Source organism: Polypterus senegalus, chromosome 13 (assembly GCF_016835505.1).
Source record: "Polypterus senegalus isolate Bchr_013 chromosome 13, ASM1683550v1, whole genome shotgun sequence".
Classification (NCBI taxonomy): domain Eukaryota; kingdom Metazoa; phylum Chordata; class Cladistia; order Polypteriformes; family Polypteridae; genus Polypterus; species Polypterus senegalus.
In genome coordinates, this window is record NC_053166.1 from 48966028 (window position 1) to 48991333 (window position 25306).

The 25306-nt window shown below is 36.6% G+C and overlaps 1 protein-coding gene across 2 annotated transcripts in view; it reads right to left on the bottom strand.

Moving 5' to 3' along the window:
- gabrg2 (gamma-aminobutyric acid type A receptor subunit gamma2) overlaps positions 1 to 25306 on the bottom strand; it is a 167148-nt gene that overhangs the window by 67287 nt on the left and 74555 nt on the right. For both annotated transcript variants that reach the window (XM_039774767.1, XM_039774766.1), the window contains exons 2-5: positions 18155 to 18303; positions 15166 to 15233; positions 8764 to 8984; positions 7394 to 7476 (exon numbers count right to left, since the gene is read on the bottom strand). In XM_039774767.1, the coding sequence (XP_039630701.1) occupies positions 7394 to 7476; positions 8764 to 8984; positions 15166 to 15233; positions 18155 to 18303 (521 nt within the window). The remainder of the gene's footprint in view (positions 1 to 7393; positions 7477 to 8763; positions 8985 to 15165; positions 15234 to 18154; positions 18304 to 25306) is intronic.

Consider the following 25306-nt stretch of genomic DNA (forward strand, 5'->3'; position numbering starts at 1 on the left):
TCCAAAACATTAAATATGGTTCTATTAAATGTTAGAGCATTAACCAACAAGACGTTTTCCATCAATGATCTTATCAGTGATAGGAAAATTGATTTTATTGCACTAAGTGAAACGTAGCTTAGCTCTGATGGTGCGGCTGTTTTAATCGAATCTGTACCTCCAAATTACTGCTATGCTCATGCGGATCGCCAAGGTAAGAAAGGTGGTGGTTTAGCAAACATTTACTCAGGCCGGTTAAAGTGTAAAGATGTCAGTTTTAGTAAATTCAAGTCCTTTGGGTATCTTGCCTTTGTTATTTGTGGAGTTTCTCAGTTTTTAGTATTATCCGTGTACAATAGGAATTCTCAGACTTGGTGTTAATTGTAATTACGAACTATGACACACTCCTAATAGTCAGTGACTTTAACTTTCATATCAATAATTAATGTGACCCGAAAGTAAAAGAATTCACGAACCTTCTGGACTCTTGATTTGAACCAGCACATTAGTCAGCCTACACATAACGCAGGTCATACGTTAGACTTAGTAATTACTAAAGGACTAAAAGTTGATGTGAAGCTGATCATTGATATTGGTCTATCAGACCATTTTCTGTTACTATTTAATAGAGAAATAATGATAGAAAATATTTACGAGAAGCATATTGTTAAAAAACGCTTCTTTGATTCATCAGCAGCTTCATAATTTACAAACATTCTAAGCAACCAGTCTGTTTGTAGTGCTTACTACAATAGTGAGAATAATGTAAATAGTACGGTGGAAAATTTTAATATTAAGGTGACAGCTGCTGCTGACATAGTCACACCTGAAAAGATAGTTAAAAAATCTTCTAGTACTGTACTGTTATACTGTGGAAGACCCAAAGAGTGTCTGATCTGAAGAGAACATGCTGGAGAGCTGAGCGTGAATGCAGAAAAACTAAACTGACTGTCCAGTATAAAATATATTAAAGGTTAAAATAACAGAATGCAACAACATAGTCCGTCTTGAGGGGCGCTGTTATTTCTCTAGAATTATAAATAACAATGCTAATCACCCCTGATTTACCTGATTTATATAAAATAATTTCTCATCTGAGACCCTCCACCTGCGTCCACGACCCAATACCAACAAGTTTTTTCAAAGAAGTATCGGGCGTACTAATTAATAGTATTCTTGACATAGTAAACTCGTCATTAGATACGGGGGTCTTCCCAGACTGTCTTAAGAATGCTGTAGTTAAACCCCTGCTCAAGAAAAATAATCTTGACACCTCTGCTTTTGAAATTTTTTTACGTATTTCTAACCTGTTTTCTTAAGTAAAATTCTAGAGAAGGCAGTCATTATGCAGCTTAATGACCACCTCAATAAACCTGCTATTCTTGAAAAGGTTTCAGTCGGTTTCAGAACAAATCACAGTACAGAAACTGCACTCGTTAAAGTAGTAAATGACTTGCGGGTAAATGCAGACAGAGGCCGTTTATCTGTTCTCATCCTCTTAGATCTGAGTGCCGTATTTGATACCATTGATCACAGTATTCTTAGAAATCACCTTAGTCAATGGGTGGGACTCGTAAATCGATTGCAACTAGTGCAGAATGCAGCTGCTAGAATCTTAACTAGGAAAAGAAAATCCAAGCACATCTCTCCAGTTTTGATGTCACTACATTGGTTACCTGTGTTATTTAGAATTGACTTTAAAATCCTGCTTAAAGTTTACAAAGCCTTAAATAATCTCACTCCATCTTATATTTCGGAATGGCTTACACCTTACACTCCAAATCGTAACCTTAGATATTCAAATGAGTGTCTGCTTAGAATTCCAAGAGCTAAACTTAAAAGAAGTGGTGAGGCCGCTTTCTGCTGTTATGCACCTAACATATGGAATAGCTGACCGATAGGAATTCGCCTAATACACTGGAGCACTTTCAAAAAACTGCTGAAAACACACTACTTTAACATGGCTTTCTCATAGTTTCATCTTAGTTTAATCCTTATGCTCTTTATTCAATTACAGTATTAATCATTATTATTCATGGTATTCATATTCAAAATCCATACTAACCCCTACTTTCTCTTCTGTTCTTTTTCCGTTTTTCTGGGGTGGCGGCCTGCACCACCACTACCTGATCAGAGCACCGTGATGCCCCTACATTGATGGATTAAAGGCCAGAAGTCCACATGACCGTCATCATCAAGTTCTTCCATGAGAACCCTGAATGCTATGAGGACTGATTGAGGTCATTTATATTAGGTAGAATGCCTAGGGGGGTTGGACGTTCCCGTGGCCTGGAACCTCTGCAGATTTTATTTTTTTCTCCAGCCGTCTGGAGTTTTTTTTCCTGGTCTCCCTGGCCATTGGACCTTACTTTTATTCTATGTTAATTAGTGTTCCTTAATTTGAATTCTTATTTGTCTTTTTTCTCTTTCTTCATCATATAAAGCACTTTGATCTGCATTATTTGTATTCAAATGTGCTATATAAATAAATGTTGTTGTTGTTGTTGTTATGTGTTTCAAAAATGTTATGGTTTAGAAATTTAAGGTACAATTAGTCATAGACCCTCCATAACAAACACCTAAAAATATCAAATCAATTTATACCATTTTTACATTACTTGAACTGGAATATGCTCTTATCAAAAACTGCTGAGCTTTTCTGGCCCATGTTTTAAACTATATGACATTGTAAAGTACTGTTAAATCATGCATATATTTTCTAACTTGTTTATTCATGTTGTGTAAAGGGTAGATGCAATTCATGAAAATGAGACCTTTGTGCAACTCTACAATGATATACTTCTTTTACCAATAGCAATACAACCCTACTGTGTTAAACTCTTTTATTTCTGTTATAATTCCTTGTGTCATGCCAGGAGAGTTAAGCTTTTCACTTAAGCAATAAAGGTTCTCACTTCCGTTTTCTCCTTCTGCTCTTATACATTTACATTCTTTTGATAAAGTGACATTAGTGAATGCACATAAGATGTAGATGGACCACTAATACAATAATAGATTTCTTAGCCAACATATCAATATAATCAATTATCCATCAATCCATTATCCAGCCCGCTATATCCCAACTACAGGGTCACGGGGGTCTGCTGGAGCCAATCCCAGCCAACACAGGGCACAAGGCAGGAAACAAACCCTGGGCAGGGCACCAGCCCACCGCAGATATAATCAATTAGATCTTGTAAAGCTAAATTTATGATTGTTCCATTTTCTAAGCTCAATTAATCATTTGCAGGGACCTTTAGCCCATCTAAGCAGAGTCAGCTTTAGATGAGACACCAGTACTTCAGTTCAATAAAATTTATTTTTGTATACTGTGGCATTCTTTACTTAGCACAAGCTCATAGTACTTACACTAACTTACAATGATAATGCATCAACAGTAAACTGCTAAATTGAGCAAAATTAAATTTATCAACACTCAAGTTTATTTTACCAGACAGTAAAACAGAGCAGACTCAACATAATTAACATTAAAAATATAAATATAATAACAATATAAAATCCATTATAAATTAGATATGGCCAATTGACATAGAAATAGAGAAAGAAATCAACTTCAGTAAAAAATCAACCCTGAACGGAATATAACTCTGGGAATCTAAGGTTGGTTATAAAAGACAAAATCACAGTTCTGATGGCCTTGACATCATCACAGAGTATACTCTCTCACACACCTGTCTTAGTAGACAGCATAGTATCTTACATTTCCAGATAGCACAGTATCTTACACCTCTAAAAAATTAAATTTAAAACCATATACCAATCACTGTCTGCATGCTGTTTGCCCACTCCACCTGCTTGCAGTGTGTTTTCTCAAGGTGACACGCGAGGTACACTATTTTAATTTTTAATTACATTTTAATTAATCAGTGCCTCTAAATGAGCCTGATTGGCAGAGTGAGCTTGTGCTTTAAAACTACATGTCCAGGATGTACTGGTTCCAATCCTGCCTTTTGTCCACATGCTGCCAGAATAGGCTCTCAGCAAAACTGAATTGTAATAATCAGGTTAAGAAGATGGTTGAAATAAAGAATGCATGACTCAAATTAACCTAAGGATATTGAACAGTGGACGGCATGGTGGCGCAGTGGGTAGCACTGCTGCCTCGAAGTTAGGAGGCCCGGGTTCGCTTCCCAGGTACTCCCATGTTCTCCCTGTGTCTGCGTGGGTTACCTCCCATAGTCCAAAGACATGCAGGTTAATGAGTATTGGTGATTCTAAATTGTCCCTAGTGTGTGCTTGGTGTGTGGGTGTGTGTGCACGCCCTGCGGTGGGCTGGCACCCTGTCCAGGGTTTGTTTCCTGCCTCTCGCCCTGTATTGGCTGGGATTGGCTCCAGCAGACCCCCGTAGAAGTTAGGATATAGTGGGTTGAAGGGTGGATGGATGGATATTGAACAGTGAAGAATCTATGCCACTCAGTTCATTTATAAATTTTATATTAGAACATTAGAAAAAAGTTTTACGAGGACAGGCTATTCAGCTCAACAAAGCTCACAAGTACAATCTAACTACTTTTTTTCAAAATTTCAAGCCAAGTTTTAAATGTCACTTGTCACACATGTGCACTTGGGGAACAAATTAAGGGCTTGGATGATTACACTACTCCCCCAGAACAAACAAGGGCACTAAGCAATGATGATTTCTCTCCTCCTTTCCCCTGTACAGAAAGGAAGACTGACGGGCCTTCCACCATGATGTCACTTCCAGGGTCCATCTGGGCGTGTCTTCCTCCCAGAAACCATCAAAAGCAGAAATGTAGCCATCTTGGACAGACTCCGTGATAACTAACTAAGTTTCAAAATACATAAAAAGTGTTCTACTAAAGATGTTCAAGAAAGCCAAATGGTCTTCATGGAAGAATGGTGTCACCTCTCTGCATTACAGTTACTGACACATACAGAATCTGTGCCAAGATGCACTGAAGTTGTCCTGGCAACTGATGGTAGCTCAGTGTACTTTTACTTAGGTGTGTCCATTACTTTGTTACTCATTTTGGTAACAGTCTACACAATTACAGTACTTAAAACAGGTTGAAGGTGATTCTTCCATGAGTCCTTACAAGAATAGAGACTTTCATTATTTGGAGTCCTTTAACTGGGTCTTATGATTAGCTCAATTCACATGAAAATGGTGCTGTTAAAGTATTGTATTTATATGAGCAAACAACCCAGTTATAATAATCACCTTCAAACCTTTAACCAAACATTAAGCTAATATTGATGCTTACAACTGTTTTATGATCTCTGTGGAAACTGCAAAGGGTGCTTCACTACCCACTAAAAGACACAGCAGCCCACATACCTTCTAGTTACTATTTAATTAATCTGAAGCATCAAAACTGCTGTGGTCCTTTTTTATTGTGCAACTAAACGTTATTTAGATTGAAATTATTTAAATTATAGTATCTACAAATTAGTACTGAAACACATTTTAAATAGGGACTTTTTATGCAATACTCTCCTTTTATTAAAAAAACTGCAAATATCGGTGACAAATACTTCATTTTAAAGAAACAATTACCCTGAAATGCACAGACACAGTAAGATCTTTTTATGTACATTGACTGTCTTGTTCCTTTAATTAAACTGCATATCATTTGTTTGGAAATGCAACACTGCACTAATCCTATTTTAATATAAAAATGTTAAAGAAAACACTGTCCAAAACAAATAAGTATACATTTTTATGTAGAAGATAGAATCACATTGCGACTGAGTAACTCAACATTTCTTTGAACAGCATTAAAGTAACTTGTGCTACATTTAAAAGTTCAAGGTTCAGCTAAATACAAACTGAAGTTGAGAAAAGCTGCTCTCATCTGTGCACAATAAACAAGTGAATCAACCAAATATTCATTTTTACTAGGTTGGGTAGAACTACATTTTCATATTAGCATTGTACAAGGGTGGTTATTACTAAAGAACATTTCAAAATAAAGGCGACACAGCTGATCTGTTCTATGATTCATACTTTCTCAGTTTTATTATGTGTGGGAAGAGTCACCTTAATAATTGTCCAGTGCAGACATTACATTAAGGAATACTATTCCAGGAACCATTTTACTTATAAAAAGATAAACCTAAATTGATACATACATTAAAGAACTAAAAAGAAGAGCAGGATAAAAAGAGATATAACAGAGTAGCAATCAAAAGACAAAAGAACAAAACCTAGCCACACAGGGCCTAACTATACAGGCTGTTGATACCTGTCTATCAGGTAAGGTGGCCAGTCTCACCAAAGCAGCATCAAATACTCCCATCATAAGAAACCATACCCTACCCACGTCCCCCCAAATCATTCTCTCTTTTTCCTTCTTGCTGCTTGCACCCTGGGCTCTCTTCTTCCAGCTAGTTAGGTCTGAGCCCCAACTCACCTCTCAGACCTAGGCTGAATAAGACTTTAGCCTTGATGAATCTTTAAATGCTGCCCTAGCATCAGGGACTTTCACACTTTTACACTTGTGGGACAAGGGGTGCACTGTTTCTGTCTGCTGGCATTCCCGTATTCCTCTGCCTTCGCTACCTAAAGATATCTCATGTCTCTATGACAGTTCTCCCACACCCTGATCATCTTAAAACAACAGTGCCCATAGTAAATAAAACAAAATATAAACAGAAAGAAAAATGCATACATAACTTTTAAAAATCAGGACCCAAATTCCTTATACCCTTAACCTTTGGTCTCTGCTTACAGAAAGACTAGGCTCCAGTCGCATACAGAATATTCTGTCCCCAAAAATATACTACCATCTGCAATAGCATAATAAATTCAATAAAATTAATATACAAATAATTCTATATGCAATATCCACAGCATATATATGGTCACTTTCTCAGATAAATTCACTAAATTTCTAACAAGTCAAAAAAAGCAAATAAATCAGTTTGAATGATTCATGTCAATTTCAAAGAACGAGAATACAAACCTAGTTCATTCTGCCTGCTGTGATTTCCTATATGAACTCTAAATACAATCTATTTCCATTTCCTAGGTATAACTCATCACTTCAGTCTGTACACATACAATAATCTTTTAGTAAGCCAACAAGGGAATGAGCTACAATCCAGATATATTCTGCTGCTGTTTACGCAATTTCCCTATCCAGGTGGAACACCAAGGATTTAACCTACACATGACTAAGTGTTTGAGATGACATTATTTTCACCTCTTACAATACAAAAATAAACAATTCTATAAGTAGCCTTCCCAAAGTTTCAATCAGGCAGGACAGAGTTCAAAACCAGATGATGACAGATAAGCACATTCTTCTTCATACACCCTATATATCTGTTCTTGGGTTAATTAAATACTGTCTCTTCAGCAAACACACTCAATCCTACACATCTGGCCCACAGAAAAAATAAAAAGAAGTTAAACACAGGAAAAACTTACAGCTTGAAAATTCCAGAGGACATGAATGTTCATCCATTGGGAAGTTGTTCAGCTTTAGCTGGCATTCTGCATCAATTGTTAACCTAAAAATGTAAGCATAAAATCAAAACTAGGATCCCTGTGTTTTGTCTCCCTTCCTGATCATTTAATAATTTCAACAAAAATCACATCATGGGCAAAATGCTCCGTCAAATTTCCAACATCCAAAAGTTCTGGTTAACCTGCCTATACAGGGTCACACATCCTTACATCATAATTTTTTAATAAATATTGCTGCTTACACCAATATTTGTGTGATAGCAAACAGCGATGACACTCACTTACAAAAAATGTCTTCAGAAAGAGCTAAACTGGTAAATACCTAAACTTTCAAGTCAGTGCAGAAAAGGGAGAAGTGCTGTTTGCATGGTAAAAAGAACATAGTAGTACTAGAAACTACGAAGAGAATCAAGCGCTCCTGAACAAAACATCACATCTGATATTGACAGTCTAAGGCAAACAAAACAGTGTAATCCTCAAAAACAGGCTAAACAGAGACCTAATCCAGGTCTTCATAATTTGTATATATATATAACCATAAATGTGATCCAGAAATAACATTTCAGTCAAATACTGAATCACATATTTCAGGACAATGCTAGAAAATAAGGGGAGCCAGGTGTATTTTAAACAGAAGCCAGGAAACATTTCTTCACACAAGGGTCATGGAACTCACAGGAAACTATCAAGTCGTAGCCTTCAAAAAACTGATGGGAAAATTTGGCAAACAAATGAACCAGTTGGAATGAATGCCCCCCTTTTGCTTGTTATATTATTGAAGGAATGGAAAAATCTATGAAGAAGTCCATTTAATGTACTGTATGATATATTGCAACTTATCTTTCATCATAATGCTTCAATTACTATAAACATTGTTTAATTCTGGATTGATTAATACTTAATTACAACTAAGGCCAACAGTAACGTATGCCAGGTACCATCTAACTTGAATGTCTATGTCCAGATATAGAATGCAATACATATGGAAACATCTTTAGTGATCCTTGAGCAGCTAAACATTCTTATTTTATGCTTTGAAATATAAAAGCAGTAGCAGTACCTCAGGCACACCACTTATACATACTTTATGAGTTGCTAAAGTTAGAATGGTAACAACTCTTTGCACTTACCTAAACATCAAAATGAGCAAATTTTGCAAAACCCTGAATATACTTAATTCATAACTTTACTTTTCTCAGTTGACAATTTAAAATAACACACATTTTCCAGCACTTAAAAATAAGTCAACTCATCATTCTTGTAATTAATTTTATTTCATTTTTTTATTACCTGTCTATTCAAATTATTCATTAAGCAACCACAAAGCATACCTCAGTGTATAAAGTATCCTCCCATCATTCCAAATGCGAAGCATTCGATTGGGTGTTGTTATCCAATGAGCATCAGCCTTTTTTGAGTTTCGAAAGAATGTGTCCGGTATCCAGATCTTTCCCACCATATTACTGTTAAGTCGCAAAACTTTCATTGTGCTGTTAAATTTCAAGCGTCTGTCATACCAGGTCTGGGCAAAAAATATGTCAATTGTATATTCCTGTTAAAAATTGGTAAAAGAAAAAAAAAAGGAAGAAAAAATGAGTTAGCAAAATTGATGTGTTTACTAGTCTGAAGATCAGTCAAAAGATGACCCATGGCAGTTTGAGCTACAGTTTTATCAGTTTTATAAAGCTAGCCCTTTTGTTTAGATAATTCCCACTTATGTATCGTAAGGTTCACCAATGAAAAATGATGTTCAGATATACAGTACACTGTGTGCTAACCTCTGCTCGGGTGGTTTTTATCCCTATATCTGCCAGAGGGGGACATTTTTTTATACTCTTTCTCTCTTAGGCAAAGGGACATGTAAATATTAAATTTAAAACACAGCAGATGAAGAGGCAATAGGCACCCATTGTTGGGACTGGGGTGAGAAGTTAAAAGGCAAATTTCCTGGGTAATCCCATTACTGATTATTGTCATGGTTGTCTACAGGATATCGGTGTTTGCTGTCTTGCACAAGAATCACCACTTTGAAGTTTTAACTGGTCAAATATACAAACAATACAAAATTGTGATAAAAGAACTGCTCCTTCCTTGGAAAATGTTTGTATATACCTGACTTGGAAATTAACATGTCTGAGAATATTGGTTTCTAATCAGCTGTGTACTCATTGATAATTGCTAACAATACATTTTGTTAACAATATTTGTTAAACCCAGGAAATTTGGATGTGCCATTGTTTAATCCATCATCCGGGACTGACAATGGGACTGAAGGAGATTTAAACTTCTGGGCAGGAGAAGGCAGAAAGAGGGACAGTCCTCTGAGAATGCTGCTAAGACACTCGGACAGAGCACAGGGGCTCGCAGACAGACAAGGTTATGTGGCTGGCATGACGTGAGGTACAAGACAGCAAAACACTTACTTCCAGGGAGGAAGAGACAGCTCCATAAGAAGACGCCGGTTGTGGGTCCAGCGAGAGAGGGAAGCCGCATGAAAGGGCCGAGCAAAGCTGGCAGACGAGAAATGAGGCGTTCCTAGATCACAGCAACACAAGGGGCCCAGAGTGGAAAAAAAGGAACGACGAAGAGACGCTGACAGGGATTCCACGATTTTGACAAAACTTCTGTTGGGAAACGAGTGCCCGGTGAACAAAGTGCATCCATAGACAGTTGGATGATTAGTTGTTGGGGTAACACTGAGAACAAACTGGACTCTCACCACTAAAGGTTGTATCCTCCAATCCTTGTTTTTAATGGACTTTTAGAGTGTGGACTGTGTGCTTTCCTTTTAGAAAAGGAAATTTGTTCCTGATATTGTTAGATTTTTTTATGTTCATTTATCTTTTTAATGTACTTTATATTGTCTTGTGTAATAGAAGTTAGTGTTGCTTTTCCTGAAATTACTGTTACTGTTTACTCACCACCCAATTTAAAGAAACCTATGTGGTATTATTATCATTCAAATGGAGTGAATACTTATCACAAAAAAAATCATACTGTAGCTAATGTGAAAAATCTTTTGACAGATTTTGACAAATTGTAAAACCAACAAAGGGAACTTGAATATATGGGACAGAAAATGAGTACAGTATAGAAGAGTGCAATGAGAACAGGTTGTAAAGATTCCATGATTGTGTCTCTTTGATTATTCTTATCTTGCAATAAAAAAAATAAACCTTAAAAAATCCTTACTGTTCATATATCTCTTTTATTTTAAACCATTTTGTTTATTTAGGTTTAAGTACTGCTAATTAGCCCTGATAAGCCCAATCCTTAATGTCATTTAACATCTATTACTACTAAGCAGACACTTCATATAATATGGCTTTGTTGGTCTTGCAGTTGCAGTGTCAACAGTATTAATTGCTTTAATTAACATATATGGGGAAAGTGCTTAATGACCAAGGTCAAGAAGATTAAAGTGAAATAAGATTAAAATCTGCTGCCCAGTGTTTTAAATGATTGTTAATTATGGACAGATTATAAAGCAAGAAAGGTCATGATTTGAGAGAAGATGGATGTTGGGACCCTATTTGGTCAGCAATGATTACAAGCCAGGAACTTGCTGTTCATTTCAGCGCATCACTACATATGCATGGAATGCATTGTGCGTCCAATGTAACAGATGTCCATCTTGCAAGGCAGGTATTTTTTTTATTCAAAATCATTGGATGACCAATTTAAAATGTATATACAATAAGTCAGTCATTTGTTATAAACTGAGTGACAATCTCCATGGCTCTTAGTAGTGCGCTAAAAGGGCAATATAGAAACAGGCCAAAGAATAGTGATGGGTTTTGGAAATACTATAATAATAAATACGTGCCGCAGGCTCCCTACCTGTAATCACATACATAATTTAGATGTACACTGTGTTGGGATTGGATGTGGCAATCTTATTTCCTATCTCTGCAAGAAAAAAATTAAATACAGATCTCTGGAGAGGTAAACAAAAGCTATAATACTATTTCCTATTTGAACTGTGCCTATGTTGCACATAATGAATCCATATTTCTGCTTTTTTGTTTTTCAAGCTTTAATAAAAAAACTCACACACGCAAAAATAACCCCTTATGGGCAAAGCAGAGCTCGTTTGTCCCCCAAAACGCTTATTTTTGGCTCATTTTTTCTTGCTCAGTGCCCCCTCTCATATGCTGGCTCTTACGCTTTCAAGTCCCGCTTGTCTATATGGCCCCTACCAGACCTTGATTAGCCCCAACAGCCAAAATGCATATGGCACAAAAGCAGTATATTTTATCCATTTATGGGCCAAAGTGTACCTCTACAGCAGCTGAAGGCATCCTCCTAGAAATTCCTGTTGCTCCTATGACAACACTCTATATGAATAAGATGTGCTGATATGAACTTCTGTGAAGACTTAGAAATCATAAACTTCTGCTGGGTTGCTGCTACTTGCTATCAAAAAATTAATAAACAGAAAGGAAATGAATCTTGCAATTTCATACACCAGGGAAGACGCATATATAGTGCACCATGTTTGGCAGTGTATAACCAATTAAAGCCTAAAATTAAATATAATCAAATATGTGCTTTAATAACCTATCTGTGCCATGGCATCAAATCTTGCTTTTAAAATCAACTATAATCATCTTTAAAATATTAAAAAAATACATTAACGTATTGGTACCCAAATACATAACATCTTCCATTCTGCCCAATTCAGTTAAGGGTTGAGGTAGCCAGTCCCTAAAGCACTGGGCTTAAGGTAGTAAACGGTCCTGGACAAGGTACCAGTCCATTACAAGGCCACTCACACATACACCCACTCTCATGCTGGAACCAATCTGGAATCACCAATGAACCTACAGTAATTTTCCCATTTTGAAATGTGGGCCTTAAACCCACAAAGATAACATCGGGATCTGAACCTAGGAAACTTTATTCATGAGGTGGCAACACTGCCCAATTGACTACTTTGCTGCCTCAGTTATCCATCCATCCATTATCCAACATGCTATATCCTAACCACAGGGTCACAGGGGTCTGCTGGAGCCAATCCCAGCCAACACAGGGCACAAGGCAGGAAACAAACCCTGAGCAGCCAGCCCACTGCAGGGCACACACATACACACACACACACCTAGCACACACTAGGGACAATTTAAGATCGCCAATTCACCTAACCCAGAAGGAAACTGGAGCACCCGGAGGAAACCCACGCAGACACGAGGAGAACATGCAAACTCCACGCAGGGAAAGCGAACCCGGGTCTCCTGACTGCGAGGCAGCAGTGCTACCCACTGTGCCACCGTGCCGCCCGCCTCATTTATAACAACCTAAAATAAACTATGTTCATAAATTCAAATGTAACAGGGTTCCAGTTACAGTTCGTCACATGAGCTCCTTTAAAGGACTCATGATCTGCTAGAAATTAATTTGTTCTGAAATATAGTAAATATTAGATTTTTTTCTTTTTTGCATGTTCAGCATAATGTGGTTATAACAATGCAGAATTTTAATCCTGTACTATTTCCCCTGACTCATGAGCTCTCTTAATATGTCCCCAAGAGAAATCCAAAACAGATTTTAGTACAACAACCTTTATTACGTTCATTTAAATTTCTGTCCCCTTATTGTAGTACTGTGTAAAACAGGTTTAATGTGATGAAAATAGTCCAGAATTAATGCATTTATGCTTTACTTGTCTATGCAAACAAATACTTGATGTGATTTTCTGCTATATTTTCACAAAAAAATGTAAACATATAGTATACAAATATTGTAGGTTGAAATAGAACTTTCAGTCACTATTTAAGCTGTGAGACAAGGCTGCTTTCAAATGTAAACATCCACAAACAAAACAGAACATCAGAAAAAAAATCTTTTATATTATCAAGAACTTGAGAGAGCAGAGAAAGGACATCTGTGATAACTGTGAATTGACCTGTGTGTCAGTTCAGCACCCCATCTCTGGTCTGCTTGGATCACTATTGCTAACACCCGCCAAGTCAGTATGCAACCATTTCTATAGGGAGGCTTTTGGGGCACGTTGTAACTGTCTTGTGGTCTTCCACATACACTCTATATGATATATTATTTTTATTATATTATATATATATATATATATATATATATATATATACATACACACAGTATATTATAATTAATCTATTCATTTACTGAAACTGCTTTTCCACAAGGAAGGAAGCTGCTCTGGATGCGATGCCAGACCATCATGGAGCACACTTAACCACTCTAAAACAACCAAACAAACACCGAGAATCAAACCTTCAACCTGAAATTTGCAGGAAAGTGAACTATGATCCTTGGGGCTGTTTGGTTATAGCACTGGCCACTGTATAATTTTGGATTAATTAATAATTTTAGATGTATAATTCAAGCAAACCATATAAAATAAAGACATTAAAAATATTGTATACACTTTGGCAAATATTTCAAGTAGTGTGTGGGTTCAATTGAAAACACATCCAGGAATGGGAGTTCATAGTATTAAGTGTTTCAGTTAAAATGAAAACCAGGAATGTAGAAAACTAGAGATACTAGTTTTCACTCTACTGTGTACTCTTTACTATGGACAATTAAAAAAAGACAATGGCAATCAACTAAAGACCATGAAACCTATTATTATTGTACATAATGTGTCTCATCATCAGTACATTAGGACAAGCATAAAATGACCAAAGAGCTTGACCCAAAAGCTAGCAAGATTCCTTCAATGAGATGATTTTTGCCAAGCCTGAACACAGCCTTTAGACTTCTTTGTTTAACTAATAGCAAGGCAATCTGAAGTGCTGTTCTTACAAAAACAATGTAAAATAAACCATACTTATAAGGACCAGCACAGAGTTTCACTAGTTGGTGTAGCTGCCTCATAGATCCAGAGTTCTGTTCCATTCAATGTCTTTCTAAGTATCTCTATGAATTCTCCTCCAGGCACTCTGATCTTTGTCTTTATCTTTTATCCCAAAGACTCTAAATTGGCTATTTGGGAATATGCATGAGTGTGCCCTGCAGTTAACTGGTGCCCCAATCTAGGTTCAGGTCAGTCTGTATATGCAATAGCTCTGCAGAACCCTCAACTGGACTGGTGGGTTAAAAGACAAAATGATATAATCACAATAGCCTTGAAATGGATTGGCAACCAAATAATGGATGGGCATTTCCACCAAATCAGATTTTATTCAAAGGTAATTAGTCTGGCAGGTACAGTGGTGCAGTGGTTAGTGAGGCTGCCGAATAGCTCTAGAGATATGGGTTTAAATGACATTCTTGTATTGCTCGTGTGGGCTTTCTTCTGATACACATATTTTCTCTCTTGTTATATGGATTGGTGACTCTAAATGTGACAGGTGTGACAGAGAGTTGTTGCACATATGTAGGTAACAAAAACACTTTATTTAAGGCTGGTTCTTGCCTTGAGCCAAAGCTGTGAAGATAGTCTCTGGCTTCCTAGGACTTGCCGTGACAATTAAAATGGAGGTAGGGAAAGTTTACGGTTTAATTTTCCTGGTAAATGCTTTCTATTTCACATAAGTTTTATAAGCAATATAGGTAAACTGTCAGCAGGTAAAAACACTATTTTAATCTTTAACTTTGAGCTTAAAAAAGTAAACTTATCTATGGAATTGTATGTGTGTATTTGACACAATACAAAAATAGAAGATTTGTGAAATACACAAAATCAACACCTATCCAATATTTTTTCTCACTGTTCCTTAGCAGAATAAAATATGACTGACGGTAACACTTACCATATTGATGGCATTCACTGGGCCAATGCTGTTTACGTACATGTCAGTGTGAATCATTGTTGGTTTAACTAAAAGAAGGAAAAATGTACAAGTTAGCGAGAATGCAACATCTCATTCAGACAGATTTAAAAAAAGTCATCCGAGGAGTTGCCTATAAAAACATGCAGCAACACCAGTCATAAAAAGCAAAGAATAGGACACCACAGGGATTAAGAATGGGTTTCAATACCTCAAACATTAAAACATTTCTTAACAGGATTCTACAACTGCATATCTGCAGCAATAGTGTGCAATTTTTATTCATGCCACATAAACGGGACTTGTTTTCAGAAACAAGTAAACAACTTTATCAACAGGGAATTAAGAATGCAAGTCTAAATAATGTGGATACAGGTTGTCTGTGTGCTCGTAAGGTTAAAAATAAAAGAATGTCACAGTGGCAGGGAATCACTACGAGAGTGGAAAGATGAACAGTGCAGTAGCATGCATAGTTTACAACAGTATGTCTAGCCATCCAACCATTATCCGGATGCCTAAGCTACATTGAGCACTGAGTGCAAGGAAGGAATCAACCCTGGACAAGATTTCTTAATACAACACTAAACATGTTCACACACACAATCACAAAACCAACCAATCTATGGCCAATATCCCATCAAAAATTAACCTAATTCACATACAGTTATGTCCATATGTATTTGGACAGTAACACAATTTTCATAAGTTTGGCTCTGAACGCCACCACAATGGATTTGAAATAAAGCAATCATTATGTGATTGAAGTGCACACTTCCAGCTTTAATTTAAGGGCTAAAGTAAAACCATTCTGTTCTTCCATTTACAATTTGATCTAGACTATATTAACCTATCAGGTGCCATTCACAGAAATTAGTCTATACAAATTATCTATGTAGTGTAATGCATTAGTAATTATTGTCTGAGATTACCACTTAAGAGAGAATGTTACATCATTTTCTAACCTGCTAAATCAAGACCATTGTCATGGAGTGGGTGGAGCCTACCCCAGCCAGCATAAGGCACAGGGCAGAAACAAATTCTGGGCAGGGCGCCAGACCATCGCAGGGCAAACACATATACATACGGGCCAATTTAGTGTCGCAAATTCCCCTAACTTGCATGACAGTGGGAGGAAACCAGAGCACCTGGAGGAAACCCACACAGGCATGGGGAGAACATGCAAGTTTCGTGCAGGGAGAACCCTGCACTCCTTATTGAGCTGCCCTTAAGTGAGAATGTGAAGTAATCCAACTGAACCCAAAGGTCAACAAATTGTTAACATACAGAGAAGGACAACCTTCCTGGATGAAAATAAAGAATTGTATGCTTAAATGTCGTAGCTGAAGCTGTAACTCTCAATGTGGGAAGACAGCTATTATTTGTTCTAGACAAAGAGTTACTTTTGAACACGGCCTTATATTGTGTTTCTTTATATATTTTAAAATATGCTGAAGCAACATCATTCAATTAAGCTTTGCAGTGCTTTTATTATTAACCTTGAAGAGCAAGTCTATTCTTTTTAATGCACAAGCATGCGAGGTGATTCTGTATGTGGTCCTCATGTTGCTGCACACTCAGTTTTCAACCCTGTCGAAAATGGATCTTCCACTCACCACTGACATTCATAATTAAACATTTTTGTTAATGGATCCATTAGTAAATATGGTCTTGCTTGTTCTTTACAGGGCAACAGTGACATTACTAAAAATTGAGATTAGTAGACAGATGGCTCAATAACAGGATGGCATAAATGCATAGAATGCGGTGGGTTGGTGCCCTGCCAGGGATTGGTTCCTGCCTTGCACCCTGTGTTGGCTGGGATTGGCTCCAGCAGACCACTGTGACCCTGTGTTCAGATTCAACGGGTTGGAAAATGGATGGATGGATAAATGCAAAGATTGAAAGGAGCAGGCAAAACTTATTAAAAAATAAAGCCAACAACAGTAGCTCATAAACCAACAAGGAAAATCCTTAAGTCAAGGACAGCTGAAGAAAGTTAAAAAACAGAAGTATAAATAGCATTAAAGATTCATTAACAGCACCATAACTGAAGATGGGTGGCCTATTTAAATACACATGCAATATGGTAAAACATTATCAAAATTATAAAATAAAAGTTGTAATGCAACAGACAGTAAATGGAATTGGTAGACAAAAGCTGCAAATGGTGGACATAACCAAAAACAAGCAGTGAAAGGGACATAACTGAGAGCATTAAGCATTTACGAAGGCTAATAAGATGTTGAGTTACATAGTCTGCTGTGAGGAGTGCCAGTCAAAAAAGGTTATGCTTAAATGATTCAGCATACTTATGAGACTTCATTTGGAATATTGTATAGCGATTTGGTCTCTATAGCTCAAAAAAGACATTACAACTTTAAAGAAAGTCCTACAGAGTGGGGCTACTAGACTGATTGAAGAACCACAAAGCATGAGCTATGACAAAAGCATAAGAGGTTTCAGGTTAAGTAAGATTAAGAGGTGATTTAAGGGAGATGTTTAAAATTATGATTGGAATTAGCTGGTCAAATTCGAGCTGTTACTTTAAATTAAGTGCATTCTATAAGAACATGGAATACATAGATGAAAATGGTTAAGGATAATTTCACAAAATACTTTAAAATGTAACGCATTTCCAATTTGCTTTCAAAATTTCAACTGGATTTTATTTTGGATGAGTTATATAAACTGAAATGACAAGGCACGTTAGTCGGACAGATTGTGTTCTTCAAAACTGTTCTTATGTTTGTTAATATCCGTTAATGAACCTACTCAAGGGGAGTGCATAACAGAGGTAATATCTTTAAGAGGGGGTTATAGTTCATAAATGCTCAGAATTTCTTCATAGTGTTACTTGCTTATTAGCCTACTTGTAGTGTTTCCTTTTGTGGTCCATTCTAATTTAGCTAAACTACAGGAGAAGTAAAACAAGCATGGTAAAAAGCGCATATATTAAGTAAAACACACACACCTCCTATATCCGGTCTCAGTTTGTTGTCGTAACCATTCAGGAGGCTGTTTAGAATGTTTGTGACATCACTTTCAACCACCTTTGGAGTCAACACCCATGTTTTATTGGCAGCAATATCTTCATAGTCATCGTCATCCTTTTGTAATGAACTAGGAAAATAAAAAATATATATATATACATTTAAAAAAGTAAAATGGTGCAAATTTAAAATTAAACAATATTGCAAAAATAAACAAACCAAGACCATCAAACTTAATATTAAAACATTGTTTATCTATACCTCTAGAGTAGCAGATGATGACTATCCTGATTTTAAAGTGAAAAGAGCATGTTGCAGTTTTTTTTCTCAAAAACATATTTTAACACAGTGCTGCAAAATTCTTGTACTTATACCTTTTCAGATTCCAAACTTTGATACTTATACAGCTTGACACTGCATTTTAAGATTATCTCCTTGTTAATTTTTTATAGCCTTGCCCTGATTTAAAATGCATGCAGTTTATCTTCTTTCCAAACTGGCTTTTCATTCTTTACATTTTTCTTCAATTCTCTCTGTCCTTATAAATGTCCTATTTTTGTGTGTCAGTTCTGTGCAAATCCTTCTATAACATTCTCTGACTAATACAAGGTTATATCATCTTTCCTTAGGCAATGTGCTGTTGTGTTTAAATAACATTTTTAAAAATATGAAGAAATGTTTTGAGACTTACAACAGATATTTCATGAAGATGTTATACTCTAGATGCATACAGTAAACTGGGCATGGTACCTCATCGGAGTCGCACAAACAGAACCTACAGTATAAATCTCTTCAGTATCACCTACACCTGGGGCCTCATAAATAACGCTATGCGTAGAATTCACACTATAACATGGCGTACGGGCAAAAGCAGAAATGTGCTTACGCACAAAAAAATCCAGATGCATAAATCTGTGCATTCGCCAACTTCCACGTTCTTCCGCTCCATAAATCCTGCTCAGCGTGAAAAGTAACGCACATGCACGCGTCTGCTGTTCCACCCCAACTCCTCCCATAATTGCGCATCTTTGAATATGCAAATCAATATAAATAGCCCTTACGCTCAGTGTTCCGTGAAAAGGCAATGGCAAAAGCACGGGGGGAAATAGAAGAATTTCAGCAAATACCAAGTGGAGGCAAGGAAAAACATACTTTTTGTTTTTTTAAACAGTGGTATAAACAACAAAAAGAAGTTGTTCGAGTGACATAGCGTGGTGGAAAAACTCAAAAGCTCAAATTCACAAAGTCGCACAGTGCTTGAAATAAAAAAAGAAGTTGTCAGATATCAAAGTCGCCGTGAAAAGGCAAGTCGCAGCCCACCATCTGAGTGTCATATGAAAGCTTATCATGGTACAGAGAAAAAACAAATAGGCACACAGTGGGGAAAAAAGCACGAAATTTTAATCTCGAAATTTCCACTTTAATTACGTAGTTTATTTTGTCATTAAAGTAGAACATCATGAACTTCATCTTAAAATCGTTTAATTACTAGTTTCTCAAATCCTATCATAACTAAAGTAGTACGCTAAAGGCTTTGTTTTATATTTGATCTTCTATGTGCTCTATGTGTGTGAATCACTACGTGCTTCCGGGCTTTCTCTTCCTTCGACAGGAAACAGAATCCATTACATTCATAATATTACAGCTCTCTGAATAATTAAAATGCTGAGATGTATACCTGATATCATTTTAATGATGATAGGAGTTAAAGCATGTTATTAAACGTGGGAACACGGTGACGCAGTGATTTTTCATGTCTCAAGTAAGATGAGCTTCGATGAAATACTTTATTGTAGCAGTACTGTCTGTTTCAAATGTACTAACCCCCAGTTCCTTTCCTTACTTTTCTTTCTCCAAATACCCAATCGCCAAACAATCAGGTAGCTAATAGACATTAAGTAATCTGTAAGCTTAGAACGCAGATTCTTAAAAACTTTTAAGGAACATTGAAATATCTTCATAGTACATGTTTAATTATTCCATCCATCTATCCTTCCAGTGTTGAGCCAGCACCAGCAAGAATACAGTGCAAGGCAGGAACAATCCATGAACAGAGCGCCAGCACCTCACTAGCACTGCAGCACCATGTCCTCACATGTTTAATTATTAACAATATAGATTATTTAAATGAAGTTAAAGTTTTATCTGTATAATATAATAAACATATTTTACTGCATTTCCTCTTAAAAATGATATCGTCATTATATGTAAATACGCACTTTATAAAGTGGCTCAGGTTGTGCAATATTATAACTGTATTGCAAGTTTACAGTGAGGTCATTGTACTAATTAGTACAAAGCATTCTACAAGGAGCACTTGATGGACTGATTGAGTGCGTTTATAGTTCTTGGGATGAAACGGTTTCAAAACCATGAGGTTCATACAGGAAAGGCTCTGAAGCGTTTGCCATGTGAGAGCAGTTCAATAGAAAGCATGGCTGAGGCAGCGTGTGCTTGATGCTGTATACCAATAATTCTCTTTCCAGTCAGCTGCTGTATAGCTGTGATTCCCCACTCAGATACAGTGATATAAATACTCCGAGTGGTGCAGTGACAGTAATATGGAAAAAGATGATCCACTGTGGCAACCTCTAACAGGAGCAGCTGAAAGAAGAAGAAGAAGGTGTAGTGAGAGTAACAACGCTAAAGCAGCTATTGTATTTAGAATAGTTTGACCATTCTGTGGACCATTATATTGTTACATGTTAATTACAATCAGATGCCTTAAACTAATAAACAACAATAATTTCAGTGTATTTATAAAGCCGCATCAGGGATGTGGATCTAAAAAAGAAAGGGTAACCACACAGGAACAGTAGCAGTGCTTTGATGCTGGGTGCCGCCAGTCTGCAAAACCAAGCACAGAACTTGCGTACACCAGGGTATGAGCTACCTTGGAAATGTGCGTGGCTTTACGCCAAGTTTAGGTTTTATACATAGCGATATGAATGTGGAAGCGTTCTGACGCAACATTTTTGTGCGCATGCACCATTTATACATGAGGCCCCTGGTCAGAGCAAGTTGAACATTTTTGAACATGATTTGTGAATGCCTTTAGGTTTACCAGTTTTTATTTCATTAGCTTGCTCTAATCTCCCTCTCTTTCTTCCCATATCAAAAACACTTCCTATGTGGTACATTTACTGCCAGAATCTTGCTAAACCTTAAATGCAAGGCCCCAAAAGTGGTAAACCCCCACTATGACGGAGGCAACCCCTGACGTTAATTGTGCTAGGGATGGCGAACACTCTGGGAGGCTTATTATTCAAATTTTGGACATTTATTAGCTGAATCTTTTCTTTGTGTGACTTCTGTTACATTTTAACAAAACTTTATCGATCTTTCTACTACATGTATGCAGTATAAATACTGTATGGGTATATGTTTATACTTCTGTACTGCATTTGTAAATAATTGTGATTGCTCTGAGCCTGTTTTCTGCTGTACAGTATAAATACATTGAATTAACTGAAATGATTTTGATAAGTGGGTTAGGAAATGGATGGATGTCTGAATCTGTTTTCTAACTTATCTGGAGTTATCTGCAGCATGTGATAATAACTAAAAAACCTCAAAAAACAAAAATCAAAACTATTTTTTCTTCCTGTTTGTAGTTTATACTGTTACCTTCATCTTCTACCATTTTTGGTATTACTCAAATAATGTTATGGGTGTGTAATAATATTTAGATTGAGAAAATTACAAAAAAAATCCATTTTGTACAGTGTAAATCTTTCATTTTCAATTGACATTCCATTGACTTTATTAAAGTGCTGAAATAATGTTTGGATGCTTTACAAGACATAATGATGAAAGGCTATAACTGAAAACACTGGGTGAAGGTGACAGAGCGGGTGGTAATTTGCCATTACCTGCAGTGCATTGTGTACATCTACTGAAAGTGTAATGATTTATGTTTGATTTAATTCTCTTCTAAGAAGGCCTTACTGCTATCACATTTCACAGAGAAAAGCAGGCTTGACAGATAGTTGGAATGGGTAAGCGCACTGAAGGGAGAGAAGTATTTGCGTTAATTTATTTACAACTATTGTGTTAGGAAAATTAATCAAATATTAATGTGGCGGTGGGATACTGTTGTGGTGGATCAGACCATTGGTTATTATATATATCCTGTTAATTATCTTGTGATCAGTTACATTTTTAATACAACGAAAATAATAATACAAAACAAATTTGCTTATGATGCGGTGGGCTGGCACCCTGCCCGAGGTTTTTTTTATGCTTTGCGCCCTGTGTTGTCTGGGATTGGCTCCAGCAGACCCCCGTGACCCTGTAGTTAGGATATAGTGGGTTGGATAATGGATGGATGGAATTTGCTTATGAAAAAAGTATTCTTTCAAGCTTTTATTAAGAAAGCAGGAAGCATTATTTACCATTAAATAACTGAGAAAAAAACCAAAGCTGCAAGATTTTTTACAGGGAGATGACGTCAAAGCGCTATGTTGGATTACAGGTAAAACAAGTAAAGTACTACACGTGCTTAACTTGTGAAAAATACAGATAACAGCCACATCTGATGTTGTTTTTCTCATGCAGTAGCAAATGCAGCACAGTGTGAGGAGGGGGTTGCTTTGTTAGGGTAAAAAAAAAGTTATTAAAAAAATAAAATCTCTTTAATCACATTCTATTAAATCTTAATGTAAAGGCTTATATAAATAATTAAGCTATCCTGTTATAAAATGGGAAAGCAAAAGTCAGAATTATTTTGGAGCACAATAATCACCAAAAGTGTTCTTTTTATTTCAACTTTAATTCTGCCCATGCACATTTTTGATTCAAGTGAACCAAGAATTCCAACTGGTCAAAGCTACAGTGACAAAATGCAGCAAGAAGAGTAAAGTGACAGAGGGGAAAAGAGACAGACTGACCAATGAAGAAAGCAACCGTGCATATCACACAGAAAAATGTGAGAGGAAGGAGGAAAGCTCAAATGATGAAGATGAAGACTGAAAACAGCACGATGGACGCAGATGAAAACAACAACAATGAGGGAGAGATTAACTTGCAGCAAGTAAGGCGAAAAAAACAGTATCACTGACCCATAAAAATTTACCAGTGCTAAGAAAAACTATTTGTCAATGCTAACAATGCTAACTTAGTACCATCATTCAGGCTTAGCACTCAAGGAAAGCTGCTCAATCAAAGTACATTGGTTCCAAAATCAGACACTCAACCCTGATAACATAAGGCCTCTTATTGTTTTTCTGTGACATACTTGAAATTTGTGTGTGATTTGCGCAGGGTGTTAATTAGCCTGGTGGAAGGTGTTCGCTGAGGTGGGCTCACTGACAAGCTCGCCTCCCTCAGTTCAAAAGCCTTGCTCATTCACTGTTCCTATGCAATTTTTAATACACATGAAAAAATTCACAATTATAATGATTGAGATAGGGTTAAAGAATAAAATTAAATCAACAAAGAGCAAAATATAAAGCTTATTGGAGCAAAGAAAAAAAACTGATAGTACCCAAAGCCTTAACAGAATGGTAAAACTGCTGTCTCATGAGGGAACCAGCAATAAATAAACTGTATGCTAACATACACCTAAATATTTAGTCTAAGGCATTCATATTTATGTCTTACTATTACAGTACTTATGCTAATAGTCTGAATGGTATGCTGTCACTTGTATCTTCTTTACATTCCAAGTACTCATTTTTTAACAGGGTTTACAGTGACCCCTAGCACTGTAACTCTCTGTGTCAATTCTTATTTCTGATAGAAATCTGATCACAGTCTCAACCCCCACCAATCCCCCCCATCTACTTTTTGACCCTACTTTTTCCATTACAAGACTGTTAAGTGGCAGAACCTATCTTACCAATATAAAGTTGAAGGCAAGCACCAGCCAGGAATGTGATGAGATCAGAATTCAATTCAGTTTATTCTAGTGTAGCACTTGTCAGTAAGTACAGGCTCAGAGTACAAACATGTATTTTACACTACATAAACACACATACTAGAAAGTTCTGTGAGATCAAAGTCTTCAAAGAGGTTGAGCATGTGGCTGAAGTAACTTTGGATATACAGTAGGTAAATAAAATTTACTTTTAAACCAAGATAATATAATGTATTAATAAACTATTTAACCTCAATAAGAAAGAATTACAAAATCTAAAGAGGGTTGTAGTGCTGCCACATAAATAGAAGTAATGTTTGTTTCTGCTGTCGATCGGGTTTGCTTGTGTGGATAGTACTTACAAACTGTGATTGACAGTGCAAATTCTGAGAGCAATTTGCATAAAGTGCGCCATTTTAAAAGCAGAGAATGACAGCCAAGAAGAAGATGGGAAAAATCGGACTAAACAGATCAGTCTCTGCCCGGGCCATGAGAAGAGGTCCTGTAGCTCCTAAAGACCTGACTGTTAGGTGGAAGTCAGTGATTTAGTTTTGAGTTGTGAATTTGGCTTTCCGTTATTTCTCATGGACTCGGGTGAGCTCATGAAGACCTTATTTTTCTTTATCATGGTGCAAACTGACTCTAGAGCATTTAACAGTTAAGACTTTCACTGATTGGGGAAGAATTATACTCTTCATTTCACCTGCTGCCAACAGGGGCTGGAACTTTGGAGCTGCATGTGAACTTTGGAAGGGGAACTGGGGGAGTGATATTCCTACTGTATGTATGTGTATATATATATATATATACACACGTGGACAAAATTGTTGGTACCCTTCAGTCAATGAAAGAAAAACTCAAAATGGTCACAGAAATAACTTTAATCTGACAAAAGTAATAATAAATAAAAATTCTATGAAATTTAACCAATGAAAGTCAGACATTGATTTTCAACCATGCTTCAACAGAATTATTTAAAAAATAAACTCATGAAACAGGCCTGGACAAAAATGATGGTACCCTAGAAAAGACTGAAAATAATGTGACCAAAGGGACATGTTAATCCAAGGTGTGTCCACTAATTAGCATCACAGGTGTCTACAATTTTGTAATCAGTCAGTGGACCTATATATAGGGCTCCAGGTAGTCACTGTGTTGTTTGGTGACATGGTGTGTACCACACTCAACATGGACTAGAGGAAGCGAAGGAAAGAGTTGTCTCAGGAGATTAGAAAGAAAATTATAGACAAGCATGTCAAAGGTAAAGGCTATAAGA